Source organism: Oxyura jamaicensis, chromosome 10 (assembly GCF_011077185.1).
Source record: "Oxyura jamaicensis isolate SHBP4307 breed ruddy duck chromosome 10, BPBGC_Ojam_1.0, whole genome shotgun sequence".
NCBI lineage: Eukaryota > Metazoa > Chordata > Aves > Anseriformes > Anatidae > Oxyura > Oxyura jamaicensis.
In genome coordinates, this window is record NC_048902.1 from 14,052,893 (window position 1) to 14,067,209 (window position 14,317).

General features: G+C 47.4%; 1 protein-coding gene across 9 annotated transcripts in view; it reads left to right on the forward strand.

The window, feature by feature from the left end:
- NTRK3 (neurotrophic receptor tyrosine kinase 3) overlaps positions 1 to 14,317 on the forward strand; it is a 191,207-nt gene that overhangs the window by 48,906 nt on the left and 127,984 nt on the right. For all 9 annotated transcript variants that reach the window (XM_035336267.1, XM_035336268.1, XM_035336275.1 and 6 more), the window contains exons 5-11: positions 2,438 to 2,595; positions 4,421 to 4,563; positions 5,174 to 5,315; positions 7,457 to 7,753; positions 11,573 to 11,596; positions 12,311 to 12,381; positions 14,114 to 14,216. In XM_035336267.1, the coding sequence (XP_035192158.1) occupies positions 2,438 to 2,595; positions 4,421 to 4,563; positions 5,174 to 5,315; positions 7,457 to 7,753; positions 11,573 to 11,596; positions 12,311 to 12,381; positions 14,114 to 14,216 (938 nt within the window). The remainder of the gene's footprint in view (positions 1 to 2,437; positions 2,596 to 4,420; positions 4,564 to 5,173; positions 5,316 to 7,456; positions 7,754 to 11,572; positions 11,597 to 12,310; positions 12,382 to 14,113; positions 14,217 to 14,317) is intronic.

Consider the following 14,317-nt stretch of genomic DNA (forward strand, 5'->3'; position numbering starts at 1 on the left):
GGAGAGCTATATCCTCATTCACTTCTGTCGTGTGCTCATTAGCCCAGCCTGTGACCAGCCTTTGCTTTTAGCTTTCGTTAAATCTGCAGCAGGAAAGAGCAAATGTGTTAGAGCAATTGCAGGAGAAAGGGCTGGAAGGGGCTGCAGCTCCTAATGAGCCATGCATGCCATAAGGCTGGGACACTGATGAGGTCCAAGAAGAAAGACGGGGGTTCATTTTTGGGGGCAGGTCCAGGGCAGACTGAGCGCTGAAATCTCCTGTAGACCTCTCTGGAGAGCCAGCCATCAGGGAAGGCTCCAAGCAAGGAGGAAAGGCATCTCCCATTTGTCAAACTTTTGCAAGCGAGGGAAAATTGGTGCACACACCTGTGTGCACATCTAGACACCCACGGTGCATTCACACTGAGGTGCCATGCCAGCAGCCGGTGGCACTTGGCATGTCCAGCCAGTGATGGGAGTTAATTTGTGCAAAAGCCCCTGTGGGGGCCTCGATTAGAGCAAGTTACATCACTGGTGCTGGGGCAGGTCGTGGGTAAATTCTGCCCTGAAGCACGCTCCTCCTATATTATTCATGGCCCTTCATGAATTAGCAATGGGCCGGGAAGGCTGCCTTCTCTTACTTACAGAGCTGCCCTTAAGTGCTGTGATAGTGGCTCTCCCAGCAGCCTTGTTTTGTGAGGATATTTGTGGCAGAGCAGAATTTCTTCCCCGCTGACTTTAAGCTCCCAAAGTTCCCTGCCTGGTCCTGGGTACGTCTCCAGCCACCTGATCCAAAATCAGCTCACCTCCTGCTTGTTTATGTGCTGTCCTGTAATGTTGAGACCACGTCCCCTGCTCCTGCCCACCATCCAGCCCTGCTGGCAGCACTGACAGCAGGTCTTTGGGACAATGTGGGCTCTGGATTTGGGGCTGCAATGAAGCTTTGAAGCCTGCACAAGGCACTAACTGCACCTATTGTAGTGTGTAGAGAGTGCCTCGTCATCTGTATCCCATCACGTCGCTGTGCCAGTCTGCTCTGGCCTCTTAAACGTAGTGCTTTGGCCTTCAAGTCTCTTGTCTAGGCCTCGTACCTGTCTTGGGAAGGGTTAGGTGCTTGTTTTTGGGAAGGAATGCAATAATAAAAAGGCATGAAGTCAAGTTTAACACTGTTTGCTCTAAAATTAAAAAAAATAAAAACCAGATGACATCTTGTTTTATGAGGAGACTCAACCTGACACCGTTAGGGTTAAGTTGAGCAGCCCTGGGTGCTGACAGAAGCTCCCTTCTCCTCCTGCTTTTGCAGTACCGTTACAGACCAAACAGCAGCTGCGTGTGTTTGGAAGGCTGTTTCCAAATCCTGTTAGTCAGTGGCATTAATTTTGTAAAAGGAAGCATGAATTTTGTAGTAACGTGTGGAATGGACCAGAAAAGCAGCTTTCCTTTGTCTGATGGGGGGGGGGGGGGGTGGATCCAAACCCTACGTGGAGCAATGGATTGACCTTTGGAGAAGCTCTTCTCTTCTGGGGTGACTGAGCTCACCTTTTCAGTGCTGAATTCTCTGCTTCCTGCTTTCTCCTGCTTCACAGTTATGCGGGGGGCAGTTCTCTTTGTCCAGTTTTTTTCCTGAGGCAGCCCCCTGGGCTGGTAGCTCTGTCCTGGCTGAGCAGCGGGGTCTCCCCCCCACCTTGGGACCCATCCTCCTTGCATCTACACAGAGCTGTAGGGCTTTAAAATGTAAATGAAATGGTTAATAGGTTGGAAAATCGATAATAATAAACATTAATTGTATATAAAACATATAAGTGTGTTTTAAATGAAGTACATTAAAGGCAGTGCTTTTTTCCTTTTCTCCTGGCCAGGTCAGCAGGGTCTCAGCGCAGTGCTGTTTGATTTGATTAAAATGCATGATATCCTGCACATTAGCTCATGGCCTGGAGCCCTGGGAGGCTCTGTTTGTACACATTGCTCAGGAGAAAAACTGCCAGCTTTGCTGAGTGCTGATGGAGCCGGAGGTGTGCTTTCCCCAGCAGGGTCTTGGTCCCCCACTGATTTAGGATTTTAGGATGTGAATCAGTATTTTAAGGCAGTGTGAAGCTGCCTGCTCCTTCGCTGAGAGATGAATGTAGGGGTGTCAGGGTGGCGTTACTGTGGGACTGAGCCGTGGCTGTGCACTCCTTGCAGTGAAAGATATGGTGTGCATGTGTGTTGACCTGGAAGATGTAAACCTTGTTCAGGGAGGAGTGTGTGTGAGCACATGGATGCACAACCTCCATCTCTCCGGAGCAGGAAGAGATGGGAACCATGTGCTCCAGAATAACCCATGGAGGAGTTTCTCCATCAGCTCAAAAGAGCCCTTTGTACCTGCCTGGTGCCCTTCGTCCCTGGGGAGTACACAGCCAGGAGATCACCCTGGTCCTCCTTCCCCACCCCACTGTCGTTTCTCTCTCTCTGCCCGTAGGAGACTAGAGAGGAACCTCTTCAACTGCAGCTGTGACATCCGCTGGATCCAGCTCTGGCAGGAGAAGGGCGAGGCCAACCTGCAGTCCCAGGAGCTCTACTGCATGAACATGGACACAGCTGTCATCCCTTTGCAGGAGATGAACATCACCCAGTGCGGTAAGGGGCAGCCCGTGCTGGGAGGGAGCCCTGCCCTGCCCTGCCCTTTCCAGTTGACCCCTTTGCTTAGGGAAGCTGATGCCACAGTATCCCGCCACGTGGTCAAGAACAAGATGATTGAAGCTGATCACAGTAGTTTGTGGATTAAAAATAGAGTATCAGGGTAAACGCGGGGCTGTTGTTTGAGTGCCTGAAGGTATCAGGGGATTTGGGGGATTTCTTTCACTACAATGCCATTGCTTGACAACGTGTGATACTGTGGTCGTGAGAAGTGATAGGTTTCTTGTTGCTCTTCCTCTGTCTAACAAATCCTAGAAATGGTATATTGATAAGAGAAAATTCTCCTAGGAAATGCATGTCTTTATCCATTTTCCCTGCTTTAATTTTTCAATTGCAAGCCCGTGTCTGTAGGGATGAAGCAGGAGTGACCATGTGTCTCTTTCTGCTTCCTGCTGATTAACAGAGTCCAGTGGCCCCAGGAGCAACATGAGGCATGTTCAATAGTTATCCCTCACCTTGTTCACATGTCAGCTGCCTGTCTGGTATCAGTTTTTGCTCTGCTGTTGCTATTACTGGAAAGCATTCCTTGTAGCATAAGGGGAAGGATGCGTACCTTCAACACAATTAAACTGTCTACACACAAGTAGCTGTCAAACTCAGAGGATGAAAGAAAGAGGAAAACCAGAGGTTTTCTTTCTTTGATTATTGATCTCTGTTCTAGGAATTTGGGTTTGTTTCTTGCAGCAATAGTAGACAAACAGCATGCATTTTGATTTGCGTGACTTTTTATTTTTTCTTTTTCCCCCCAAGTTCACGATGTCCCTTTACTAAGCTCTGGAAACTGGCCAAAGTGTGCCTGCATGGGGATGAACTTAAAAAGATTTGAGAGAGCACTGTAATTTCCTCTCTAAATGGGAAGAATAATCTGTAAGGATTAGAGAGGGGGAAAAAAACAACTTAGGGATCAGGGATGGGAGGAGAGGTGACTCCAGCAGTGGTGGTATTAGACTTGAGGGGACACAGAGGAACACAGAGGGTCTTGTCTTTGGGTTAGCACAATGGATGTTGCTGTCCTACGATGGAAGGTGACCACTGTTCTCCCACACTCTCTCTGACTTGGCTTTTCAATGAAGCCAGAAAGCCTGACCCCTGCAAGAAGTCTGTTTGCCCTTCTTGCAGCCAGCTCTGTCTTGTTTCATGTTGCAAGGATATTTGTTTGCTGGGGCAGCAAGTAAAGAAAGTGTGTAAATCAGGACCACCATAGATCAGTGAATCTCTCTGACACCACTGAGGAAGAACAAGGGCACGTTTTCTTAGGAGAGCTGTGGTTATTATGAAGATGCATTCTTGGTCACTTTCTCTTGGTTATTGTAAGTCAGAGGAACTCTGTCCTTTCCTGGAGTGTTGGGTGCTCTGTGCCATGTCCCTAGAGATGGGGGCACTTTGGGTCCTCTCCCAGAGCATGCAGCTTTGCCATCACAGGTGATTGCCCTTGAAATCAGCTTCAGTGAAGCTAAAAGAGATAGGGAGGGTGATTGTGTGAGGGGAAGGGCAACCAGAACTGGGCACAACTTTTGGATTAGTGTCTAATGGGAGGGTCTGCTCAGCTGGCATTTCTCCAGAGTCCCCACTATATCCTGTCTCCCTGCTCCCTCATTGGTGGGAGAATGCCATGCCATTGCCTCCTGCTGCTTACTGCAAGGTGCTGGGGGCTAATTTGGCAAACAGCCTGGCAGGATTTGGGTCCACATCTACGTGTCCTGCTGCTGGCTGGCTGCAGCAAATGCTGCTCTGCACCTAAGCGCCTCGGTGTCCGCCCTCCTAGACCTCCCAGAGATCAGCGTGAGCCACGTGAACCTGACGGTGCGGGAAGGGGAGAACGCTGTCATCACCTGCAACGGCTCGGGCTCGCCGCTGCCCGACGTCGACTGGACGGTGGCAGATCTCCACTCCATCAACACGCACCAGGTAGGAGCCAAGGGACATCGGTGCTGCTGGGCAGAGGCACAGCTGCAGGTGTGGGATCCCCATGTCCACACGTGCAGGGCAGGGCTCAGGTAGATGTTGGAGGGTGCAATGGGAAACGTGGAAAGGCCCCATCCAAAGGAAAATAGGGGCTGTACCTTATCCAGATGAGAACCTAGGAAGCGTATGAAGGGCATTGCAAAACCTCCCCTCCATGTGACAGGAAAGTGAAGATGAGATAGCTTCATATCTCAGTGCTCCCTAATTGAATCTTAACTCATGTCTCCTCTAATGAAACTACCTGTTTACAGAGGTGTCTGCACTAGCTGTAGCTGAAGCAGGCAGCTAAGCAAGCTGTTCTAGAGACAAGCTGTGTTTATCAATGCTACAGCACTGTGGCTCTCCACCTCCCAGTAGTGCTTCTCATACGTAATGGTGAACTTAATCGGGTGAGGAAATGCCTCACCTCCCCCAGGTCCTACTTGTCCTTGAATTTTCAAGCCCTTCTTGTGTCTTATATGGAAACCGTGACCCTCACCTCCTGGGAGCCAGAGCAGGGAGCAGGGAAGCCACCAGATGCTGATTTCTGCCTGTGCTTCTCTCTGATACATAGACCAACCTCAACTGGACCAATGTTCACGCCATCAATCTGACCTTGGTGAATGTCACCAGTGAGGACAATGGGTTCCTGCTTACCTGCATTGCTGAGAACGTGGTGGGGATGAGCAATGCCAGCGTGCTGCTCACTGTCTACTGTAAGTAGCCGTGGCGAGGGTTTGATGACACAGAGGCCAGAGGGAGGGCTTCCCGGGGAACTATGTGACTGCATGGCCAATTTTTACTTGTGATACACTTTTTTTGGATGGGAACTGGGAGCAGAGCACAGAGATGGGTCCTTGTACATTTCTCTTAAGGTCAGTATTGTGCAAATTTTCTTGCAGAAATTAGCACTATGAAGGCAGGATCCACAGGGCCATGCTGGTGGTGGTTGTCTCGCCATCCATCCCTTGGCAGATCCAGCAGATTGAGGAAAAGATACAGAGGGGCTAAAACTCTCTTTATAAACATGAGGTTGCTCACCCTGATGCTATGTGAGAGGTTAAATGTCACCCTTGCTAAAGCCAGTGTAAATTTTGCCTCTAATTTTGGGATGCTATTGCTTCTTCCTAGATCTGCTCCCACAAAGTTAAACAGCACGTGCCGTGTAAACACACACGTGTCAGATTTCCACCGTTCACTCTCAGCTGCAAGTAGCGAAACTTTCTGTGTGCTTTCTAATATAACTCAACACAAACCTGACCTTAAGAGGAAGTTTACACAGCTTTGCGCTCTCAAGCAGCTGAGATTTACTATACGTTGCTGTGTCTGTAACATTTGCCCTTAATCTGTAGTTTGGAAATCTGCCCCCCCAGTCCCCCAGCCCTGCTAGGCAGAGGAGACCACGTGTGCTTCTGGTGAGTCTCGGTGAACCCATGTGGTCCATGTTCAGTGCAGCAGCCGCGGGGTCCTGGAAAGACAGGGCAGTCAGAGGGGATTGGGAAGAGGAGAGCAGATGCTTTTCTTCTTTCATCTTCCTCCCAGTAAGTATTGATGGACTGAAGAATGGAGGTATTTAAAGTTGACATCAGCTCAGAGGTCAGCAGGCGGGTGTTTTTTGCACTGCGTTTTAGCTTCTTTTCCTCCCCATCTTAAACAGCACGATGCCAGTGCCTATTTTCACCCGTGTAATCCTCTAAGCTGCTGACAGTTTCTGCTACCCCTGCTCTCGTTGCCCAGACCCATCACTCAGGCTGCAATTTCACGCCAAAAAAGATCTGGGTTTCTGTGCGTAGGTGGATGCCTGTTTTGAATCATCCTTGCCAGGAAGATGTGAATAAGCCACATGCAGATCTAGGCTTGCAAATGGAGCGAGGTGGCTGGGACATGGCTTTGTGGTTCAGGGTGGCTGGGGGGAGAATTTTGCTCTGCTCCCACCAGGTCTGCACCTTGTGCTCTTCTACACCTTCACTGTTTGAAAAATGCATGACATTTTTCCAAAAAATGGGGTCAAAGTTGGTGGATTTGTGCTTTTCCTTGTGGGCTGTCTTTGCAGCTGGATGCTTTCAGAAAAATGAGAGTTTTAGGGAAGACCTACATCTCTGTGTCCTTAGTCTTTGCACTAAACTCTGCTCTTCTGGTCTTGGGGTTTGGGACCTAGTGTGTAGATGTCATAACTGCGGTTTCAGAAGTGATGGCAGAGCAGCATTTGAACTGTTGGGGTGCCTGGGGTGGGGGGAGATGATGCATATGCAATAAATTGCAAGTGGTGTCTCTGCTTTTCTCTCTCCTACTCTCCTTGCTTTAATTAAAACACCCCTGGAGGGTGCTCGACGGGTGGGATCTCCTTTGGGATATTCAGGCAGTCGAAACCCTCAAGGACTGGCAGCCACTGGGGGATGCTTGCTTCCACAGCTTATGAAATCCAAAAGCAATCGTTGTGACCGAAGATCCCCCATGGGCACTTCACACACGTGTACCGTGATGGCACTATGTGGTGGTGTCCTCCACGGGAACAGGCTGCCTCCCTGTGATCCCCAGGGGGAAGGAGCGCAGCCATAGATAGGCGCGTCGACCGGGCAGCTCCAAGCTTCATTATTTCTTGGCTGGTGAAGGGCCCAGCCCTGTGTTTAATTTGTAACCCCATTTGCAAGCCCAAGCTTATGGTTCAAATCCTCCTGCTGGGGAGCGTTGAGTGGTTCTCACGACTTAGTCTTCCTTCTTTGCAGACATCCATGGGAGCAATAAAAGGAACAAGGGATTTTGGAGGCTTCACATTCAATAATCTTAATTTCCCTGGTGCACAAGGCTTGACGTGGGTATTGGGTTGCTGTGAGCCTGCCATGTTTCTCTCTGCTAGATCCCCCTCGCATCCTAACCCTGGAGGAGCCGGTGCTGCACCTGGAGCACTGCATTGCGTTCGCAGTGCATGGGAATCCAGCTCCCACCCTCCACTGGCTGCACAACGGCCAGGTTCTCCGGGAGACGGAGATCATCCACATGGAGTTCTACCAGCAAGGGGAAGTCTCTGAGGGTTGCCTGCTCTTCAACAAGCCCACTCACTACAACAATGGCAACTACACCATTGTAGCCACCAACCAGCTGGGTTCAGCCAACCAAACCATCAAGGGACATTTCCTTGAAAAGCCTTTTCCAGGTGGGATATTCAGTTTATCTCTTTACACGTTTTTTTTTTTTTTTTTTCAATTAGAATATGGGATCAATCTTAATATGGTAGCACCAGTAATCCTGGCACCTAGAGACAGCCTGGGCAACCCAACCCAAGGTGGCCTGTCTCAGCAAGAGGTCACCTCTGGAGCCTCTTCTGACCAGTATGGTTCTTTTACTCAAGTGTGCTTTGGTGTCATGACTCTTTGTAATGTAGTGATCAACACAAAAATTAAGAAAGTTGGTGAAGAAGAATCAGGCTCCATTGAAAGCTCTGAGGTGTAGGTATCTAATCCAGTATCTGGCTGGGAGTATGAGAACTGACGTATATAACAGGAGAGGCACCAGGATAAATTTACCTTTGTCAAGTTTTCAGCAGCTCTGCAAGATTTTGACCCCAAGTACATGGTTCACCTGAAACCTGCTGTCTGGTGTTATGTTGGGAGTCCTGGTTCTCATCAGCCACGTTATCAATGAGGCCTGATGTGGATTGGTGTAGGAATTGAGCTCACAATGCAGTTTAATAGCAGGAAATCCCACTTTTTTTTTTTTCTTTTTTTTTTTTTTCTCGTATCCAGAGGAAGAATTTGATCTGGAGCTTTAATGGAAGTTAGTTTCTCCCCTCTCGGTGCAATTTGGACTAACTTGTTTAAATGCTTGGGTTTTGTAACATATTCTGCAATATATATATTTAAGATCTTTAGGGATTTCAGTGGGAGAAGGGTGTAGGATTGGTTAATTATTTTGGATTTTGGATCAGCTCTGGGGACCCGTAAGAAGGTAATTTTTGGAGAGAGAGTATTCTTCTATGTGGCTGTTGTTATAAGCTAAAGAAAGGAAACCCCTCTAAAGTGATGCAGATCTTTTCTTTTCTTCTTCCAGCTTGCATTTGAGAAACGATTGTAGCTGGATACAGCAGTGTCGGGATTGTTTTCTTTCTAAATATGACACGAGCAATTCTAGGCTGACAGGCCTACAGAAAAGGCGACAGCTCAATTAGTTGCTTTGCATCAGTTTGCTAGGATTTCTCAACCAATTGTTTGGAATGCCCCAGTGCGCTCCCGAGTGACTTACAGCTTAACAGCAAAAAAGCATTTGAGGACATGAAGATCCAGCTCTGGGGGGACAGGGGAGACCGTGTGGTGACTTGTCTGCTCTGTAGGAACGTGGAAGGTTTTTGTCTGCTCTCTGGCTTTGCAGTATCACGCTGGCCATCGTGGGGTTAAGATCCCTGTGTGCTGCTGCCTCCAGGAATGATGCCATGAGAAAGTGGCAGCTCTAAATTGGCCCCTGCAGCCCAAGAAAATCCAACAAAATAGGACGTTTGCTAAATATAGAAAAATACCAATGGTAGTCTCATTTATTATTTATATCACACCATATATGTACACAGAATTTTCCCGCAGGTCAGATATCATAAATGCAAACCCAAATCTCTGCCTTGAAGATCTGACAATTGAACAAATGAGCTGATATGAATGGGAGTGGAAAATTTATATTCAGGCCTCAAGGATGATGCCCTGTATGGCTATCCAACCTATTTATGTTTCCTGCTGTCGGGAAGGAAGAGCAGCTGATGAACTGTAGGTGGGTGAGGTGAGGCACAGGTTTGCAGTGTCAGCTCTGCCGGGTCCCACCTTTGTGACTTCATTTCCCCATCTGTGAAATGGGGGCAGCTCTAAGTAGGTGCTGGACCTCCAGAAAAGGGTACAGATCTGCTGTTCGGGAGAGCTGATTTTGGAAATGGATCTGAGCCGTGCTGTGATGTGGAAGGCATACTAATGTCTGAAGCACCTCTTGTGTCAGAGGCTCCGGGAGAATCTGTTTGTGTGAAATATAAGTAAAACATTGCCCTTGGCGCATCTTCACCCACACCTTGTATGTGTTGTTGGTGTGGAGTGCTTTCAGACTCTGAACCATCTTCCAGCAAGAAATGACCCATTTCTCGTATTTCTTTTGATCCAAAGTCCCAGGCTGCTCCTCACCCTGGTAGACCCCGTCAGCACAATCCAGGCTGTAATTTACTCTGCTTGAAGTTCGTTGCTCCATCCACTGCCAAAGCTGACATTAACACTCAATACAGCTGACGCTTATTTCCCGTTTGAAGGTAGATTCCTCCAGAAAATGCCTCAAATTGAAGGTTCCCTATTGTGATTCATTCGGGAAGCTTATTGCCTGTAGCTATTCACACATGCAAAAGTTTTGCTAAAACTATCCAGGATAGGATTATTAGTCTTAATGAAAGCAGGACCTGGAAGGCTTATCAGCGTGGAGAAAGAACTTGTGACCATGTTTTTTTTAGAACCCCCTGGTGTGCAACGTCTAGTTGGTACAGAGCTAGACTGTGCTGCCTGGGTTGGAGGAAAAATGTGTTATTACAAGCTGGATGGGAGACGTGTGCGATTCCATAACCTGTCTTTCTGCCATGTCATGGCTCTAGGAGCAAGGACAGTAGCTCCCAGGGCAAGCTGGTGTCATTTCCAGTAAAAATCTCATTGCATGTTGTCATTGGCATCTCTACCGTAGGCTACCATCTCCCTGTTTAATCCATAGAGGTTGGTCTGCTTACCTCCCCCTTGAGGACTGTTCAGTTCTCTGGGAACTTTTCACAGAAGTCAAGTTGACTGAAATTTCTTGGTTATGTTTTATGCTTCAAAAAATAGGGAGGTTTAAGTGAGAAAAAAATTATTGTGGGTTTCTGTTGAGTTTTAGTCCAGCAAAGAAAAATGGAAAGAATAAAATGTAGAGTCAGCAAATGTTTTATGATTAGACTGTCTGTGTTAGATTAAAAAAAATAGAATTCTCCAAATAAAGTATTTCTTCCTAATTAATTATTTCTCTTGTAAGGAAAAGCCAAGAGAAGTTGTTTCTGCTTGAATTGACACAAAAGTGTTTTTTTTCAGTTCTTTTCCCCCTCGTTTGGAAAGCCATGTTTGTCACCTAGGGATTGCTTTCGGCTTTCCTTCCAAACCTCACCCGTATTTCAGCCTGAGCATTTTCTCATCCTTCCAGGAGCCCTCTGCCAGCAAAGCTGTGTAAACTCCAGTTAATATCAGGCTCAATTTCTTACATGGGCAAGTGAATTGAGAGCTGACGTTGTTCTCATGCTATGTAAACTGAGTGTCACTGGGAGCTTTAGACCTCATCGTCAGAGCCCTCGGCCGTCTTCAGAGCTGAAGGGGCTTTACTGAATAGTCTGGAGCAGTCAAGTGGCTGACACAAGGAGCTGGCGTGGGGAAGAGGCAGCTCTAGGACAGAAACTGCCTCTATACATATATCCAGTACAGACATTATTAGCTTCCACCAGCGATTCGGTAGGCTTTTGAGGGAGCCCAGAAAAGGTCTCCTGTTACCCCCTGCCTCGAGCTGGGCTGTCTTCCCTGGGATTTGGTCCTTGTCCCTGTAGGACTTTGTCCCTGGATGAAGACTGACAAAATCTGCCTCTCTGCCTCACCTCCATCCAGCTGAGCACAGGTGTCTGTTGAGCTTTGCTCGCTTGCTGGAAGCTGAGCCATTTAGCAGAAGTCCCATGCAATGTGCTGCTGCTCGTTCTCCGTTTTGGCATTGCTGTAGCCTTCTGCTCCCGTCTCAGCCCAAGGCCCCTTTGTACTCAGTCCTGACCCCTGGCATGTCGTGCTGACATGTCTGCTGCAATTTCCAGTTACAGTTGCCCAAGAGGATAAAAAATGAAATGTTTTTGGTTTCCTGGGCTCTTGGGGTAGAGTGTATCTCAGGGGGCTGGGAAGGAGGCTGCTCTCCCTTTGCTGTGCTGCTAATTGTGTTGCTTCTCTCTTTGTCCTTTCCACAGAGAGCACGGACAACTTTGTCTCAAGTAAGTGTCTCCCTGCACTTTGAATACTGTGGGGGTTTTTAATTTTCTTTCCCCCTTGTTCTTCTGCATCTTATGTGCTCCTAGAGGAAAAATCAATGAGTCCAAAGCAAGTTGAGGCTGAGGTCACACAAAGCCCTGGCTTCCCCACATATGAGCAAGATTAATGGGGAGGTTTTTATCATCTGGGGTGTCTCTAGAGCCCTGTTTGCTTTCCGTGAGTGAGGTCCTGTAGAAGGACCTTGTGTATCGTGGCCCATATTCAACATGCTCTGTAATATGGATCAGGATGAGAAGGGGGACTGAGTTTCCACAGTATTTTCTCCACAGATTTTTTCCTTTTTTCTCCCCCTCCCAAAATGATCCAAGTAATTGTTTCTTTAGACCAAGTTCTGCTGGAGTTGCTATACTTCAGCCCTACTTAACCCAGTAGATTTCTAGGAGATAGCTCAGTGGGAGGCCACCCACCCTAGTGGACCAGGAACCCGAATGTTTCTCAGCTTTAAGGCTGGAGTGTCATCAGCATTGTCCTAGTTTTCTCTACCAAATTGCACAGGGAGGTCACTCTGATGGCAGATCTTGGTAAAATAAAAAGTCACAGCCTCAGTCAGGAGCGAACTGGCCCTCTGTAGGTCAGGCACTGCCTTTGGGGTGTGCAGGTGCCTTGGAGGTCCGTGGGAGTTGCACTGAACCCTCTCTTTGGTGTTCTGGTTTCAGTCGGTGATTACGAAGTGAGTCCCACCCCACCCATCACTGTGACCCACAAACCAGAGGAGGATACTTTTGGGGTGAGTCCTGTCCTTTTCTCACCAGAACTGTTCTGCACATATTTCTCGTTGATGACGGCTCGGTATTTACAGACCTCTGCTGTTCTGAGATGTTTGCAAGGCAAAACCCTCTTCCTTTGTGATTCAAGACAGCCAACAATCAGAAGGATTTTATGGCTTGTGTCGGGCAAGCAAAGTTCTGATGTGAACCATGTGAGCCTCCTGGGTCTGCAGTGTGGAACCAGGCAGCTCTTTGAAAATCAGGCATCCTGTGAAGCTGCTGCTGGCAGGTCAGAAATTCTTGCTCTGAGAAAGTAGCACCCAGAGAACAAACAAACAGCCGGCCGTGTGTTTCATACTATTATCGAACTGCTAAGTCTAGCCCTGTGAGGGACTCGGATTTAGCTTGGTTTAAATTTGTCAATGCCAGTTTGCCCTCTCTCCTGCTCTGTAGGGTATGCCAGAAATAAAAAGGAAAGAAAACCCATGGCTTATCAGATCTCACCATTGTCTTTCTTTTACAGAATCCAGGTAGAGGAAAAAAAAGTGTACAAGTTTTGGAAAAAAATAACACCTTATATAATTGCTCTAGCTATATGAAAGTTTTAAGATATTGAAATCCACCAAGTGTTAACAGAATGAGCAAAACATAATTCCCCTTGGTTTCAGTCCTCATCCAACTGAAACTCTCCTATAGCTGAAGTGGAAGCTTTGAACAGTGGGATCAGGGTAATAATGTGTGCTGATTATTAAATATAAGGCAGAGAAAACAATCTGGGGGATGAAAATAATGTGTGGTAAAATGAAAAATTTTAAAATATCATAGCTGATGTATCAAGGGCAGGGAAAAAATGTTGCACAATAAAATAACTTTTTTGGTTAAATGATATATTTTCTATTAGAGTAGACAGTTTTGTAAAATGAAGTGAAGTTTAAATGCAACACAAGACGCAGTACAGGAGAACAATTGGACAAATGCCAAAGAAATTGTTGTTTACATCAATGTAATGAAAGCATCTCGAGCAAAGACTTGAAGCAATAAATATTCATAAATATTAAAATAAGCCTGAGTTGGTAAACCTTGTAGGGAGGTTTTCTTTTCTCTGCTTGTTCACTGACACACTGGAACCATGGTTCCAGTGAAGGACTTTGGACACTGCAATAGCATAAATATTTACCACTAAAAATTAGAATAAATAGGGAATCATTGGAGGCTTTAGGGGATTTTTTTTTTTTTGGGGGGGGGGGAGGGGGAGAAAGGCTGTTCTTGTTTTCTTTTGTTTTCTTTTTTGTGGTTATGTTTCCCCCCACTGTTCTTTGTCCTGAGAGATGGTTGGATGGAAAGAATTGCTCTAAATATTCTGCTGCTCCTGCATATTCCAAGCTGAGGTTGGTATAGCTTTAACATTGTGACATCAAGGCACGATAGTGACACTGCAGACGACAGCTCATGATGTGTGGTGAGGGGAGAGGCCAGGCATTGGAACAGAGGTCCTCCTTCCTGCAGGTACATGGGGTCAAAGGCTGGGGAGAACTGGTGCCAGACCAGCACTGCTGACAAAGGGATCCCCAGCAGCCTATGACACTTCCAGTCTGTATCAGGGCTCTCTGTTTTTGCTTGTATTTTCCTCCACAGCTGATGCCCATGGGGCTGCAGCAGATAGCATGAGCCTACAGAAAGGCAGGGAGGCGCCTCTGTTTCCAGCCTAGTCTCCCCAGTTCCACTGCCTTGACTCCACGTTTTTCCTTCCAGGTTTCCATAGCGGTTGGGCTGGCAGCTTTTGCTTGTGTCCTCTTGGTGGTCCTCTTTATTATGATCAACAAGTATGGCCGGCGGTCCAAGTTCGGGATGAAAGGTACGTGCAGTCTCTTTCCTCTAGCAGGAGGCACCTTCCAGGATTGCCAGGTCCTTATAGCGCCCATGGAAAGGTGTTGTGGCTTTATTCCTACGCTGTTG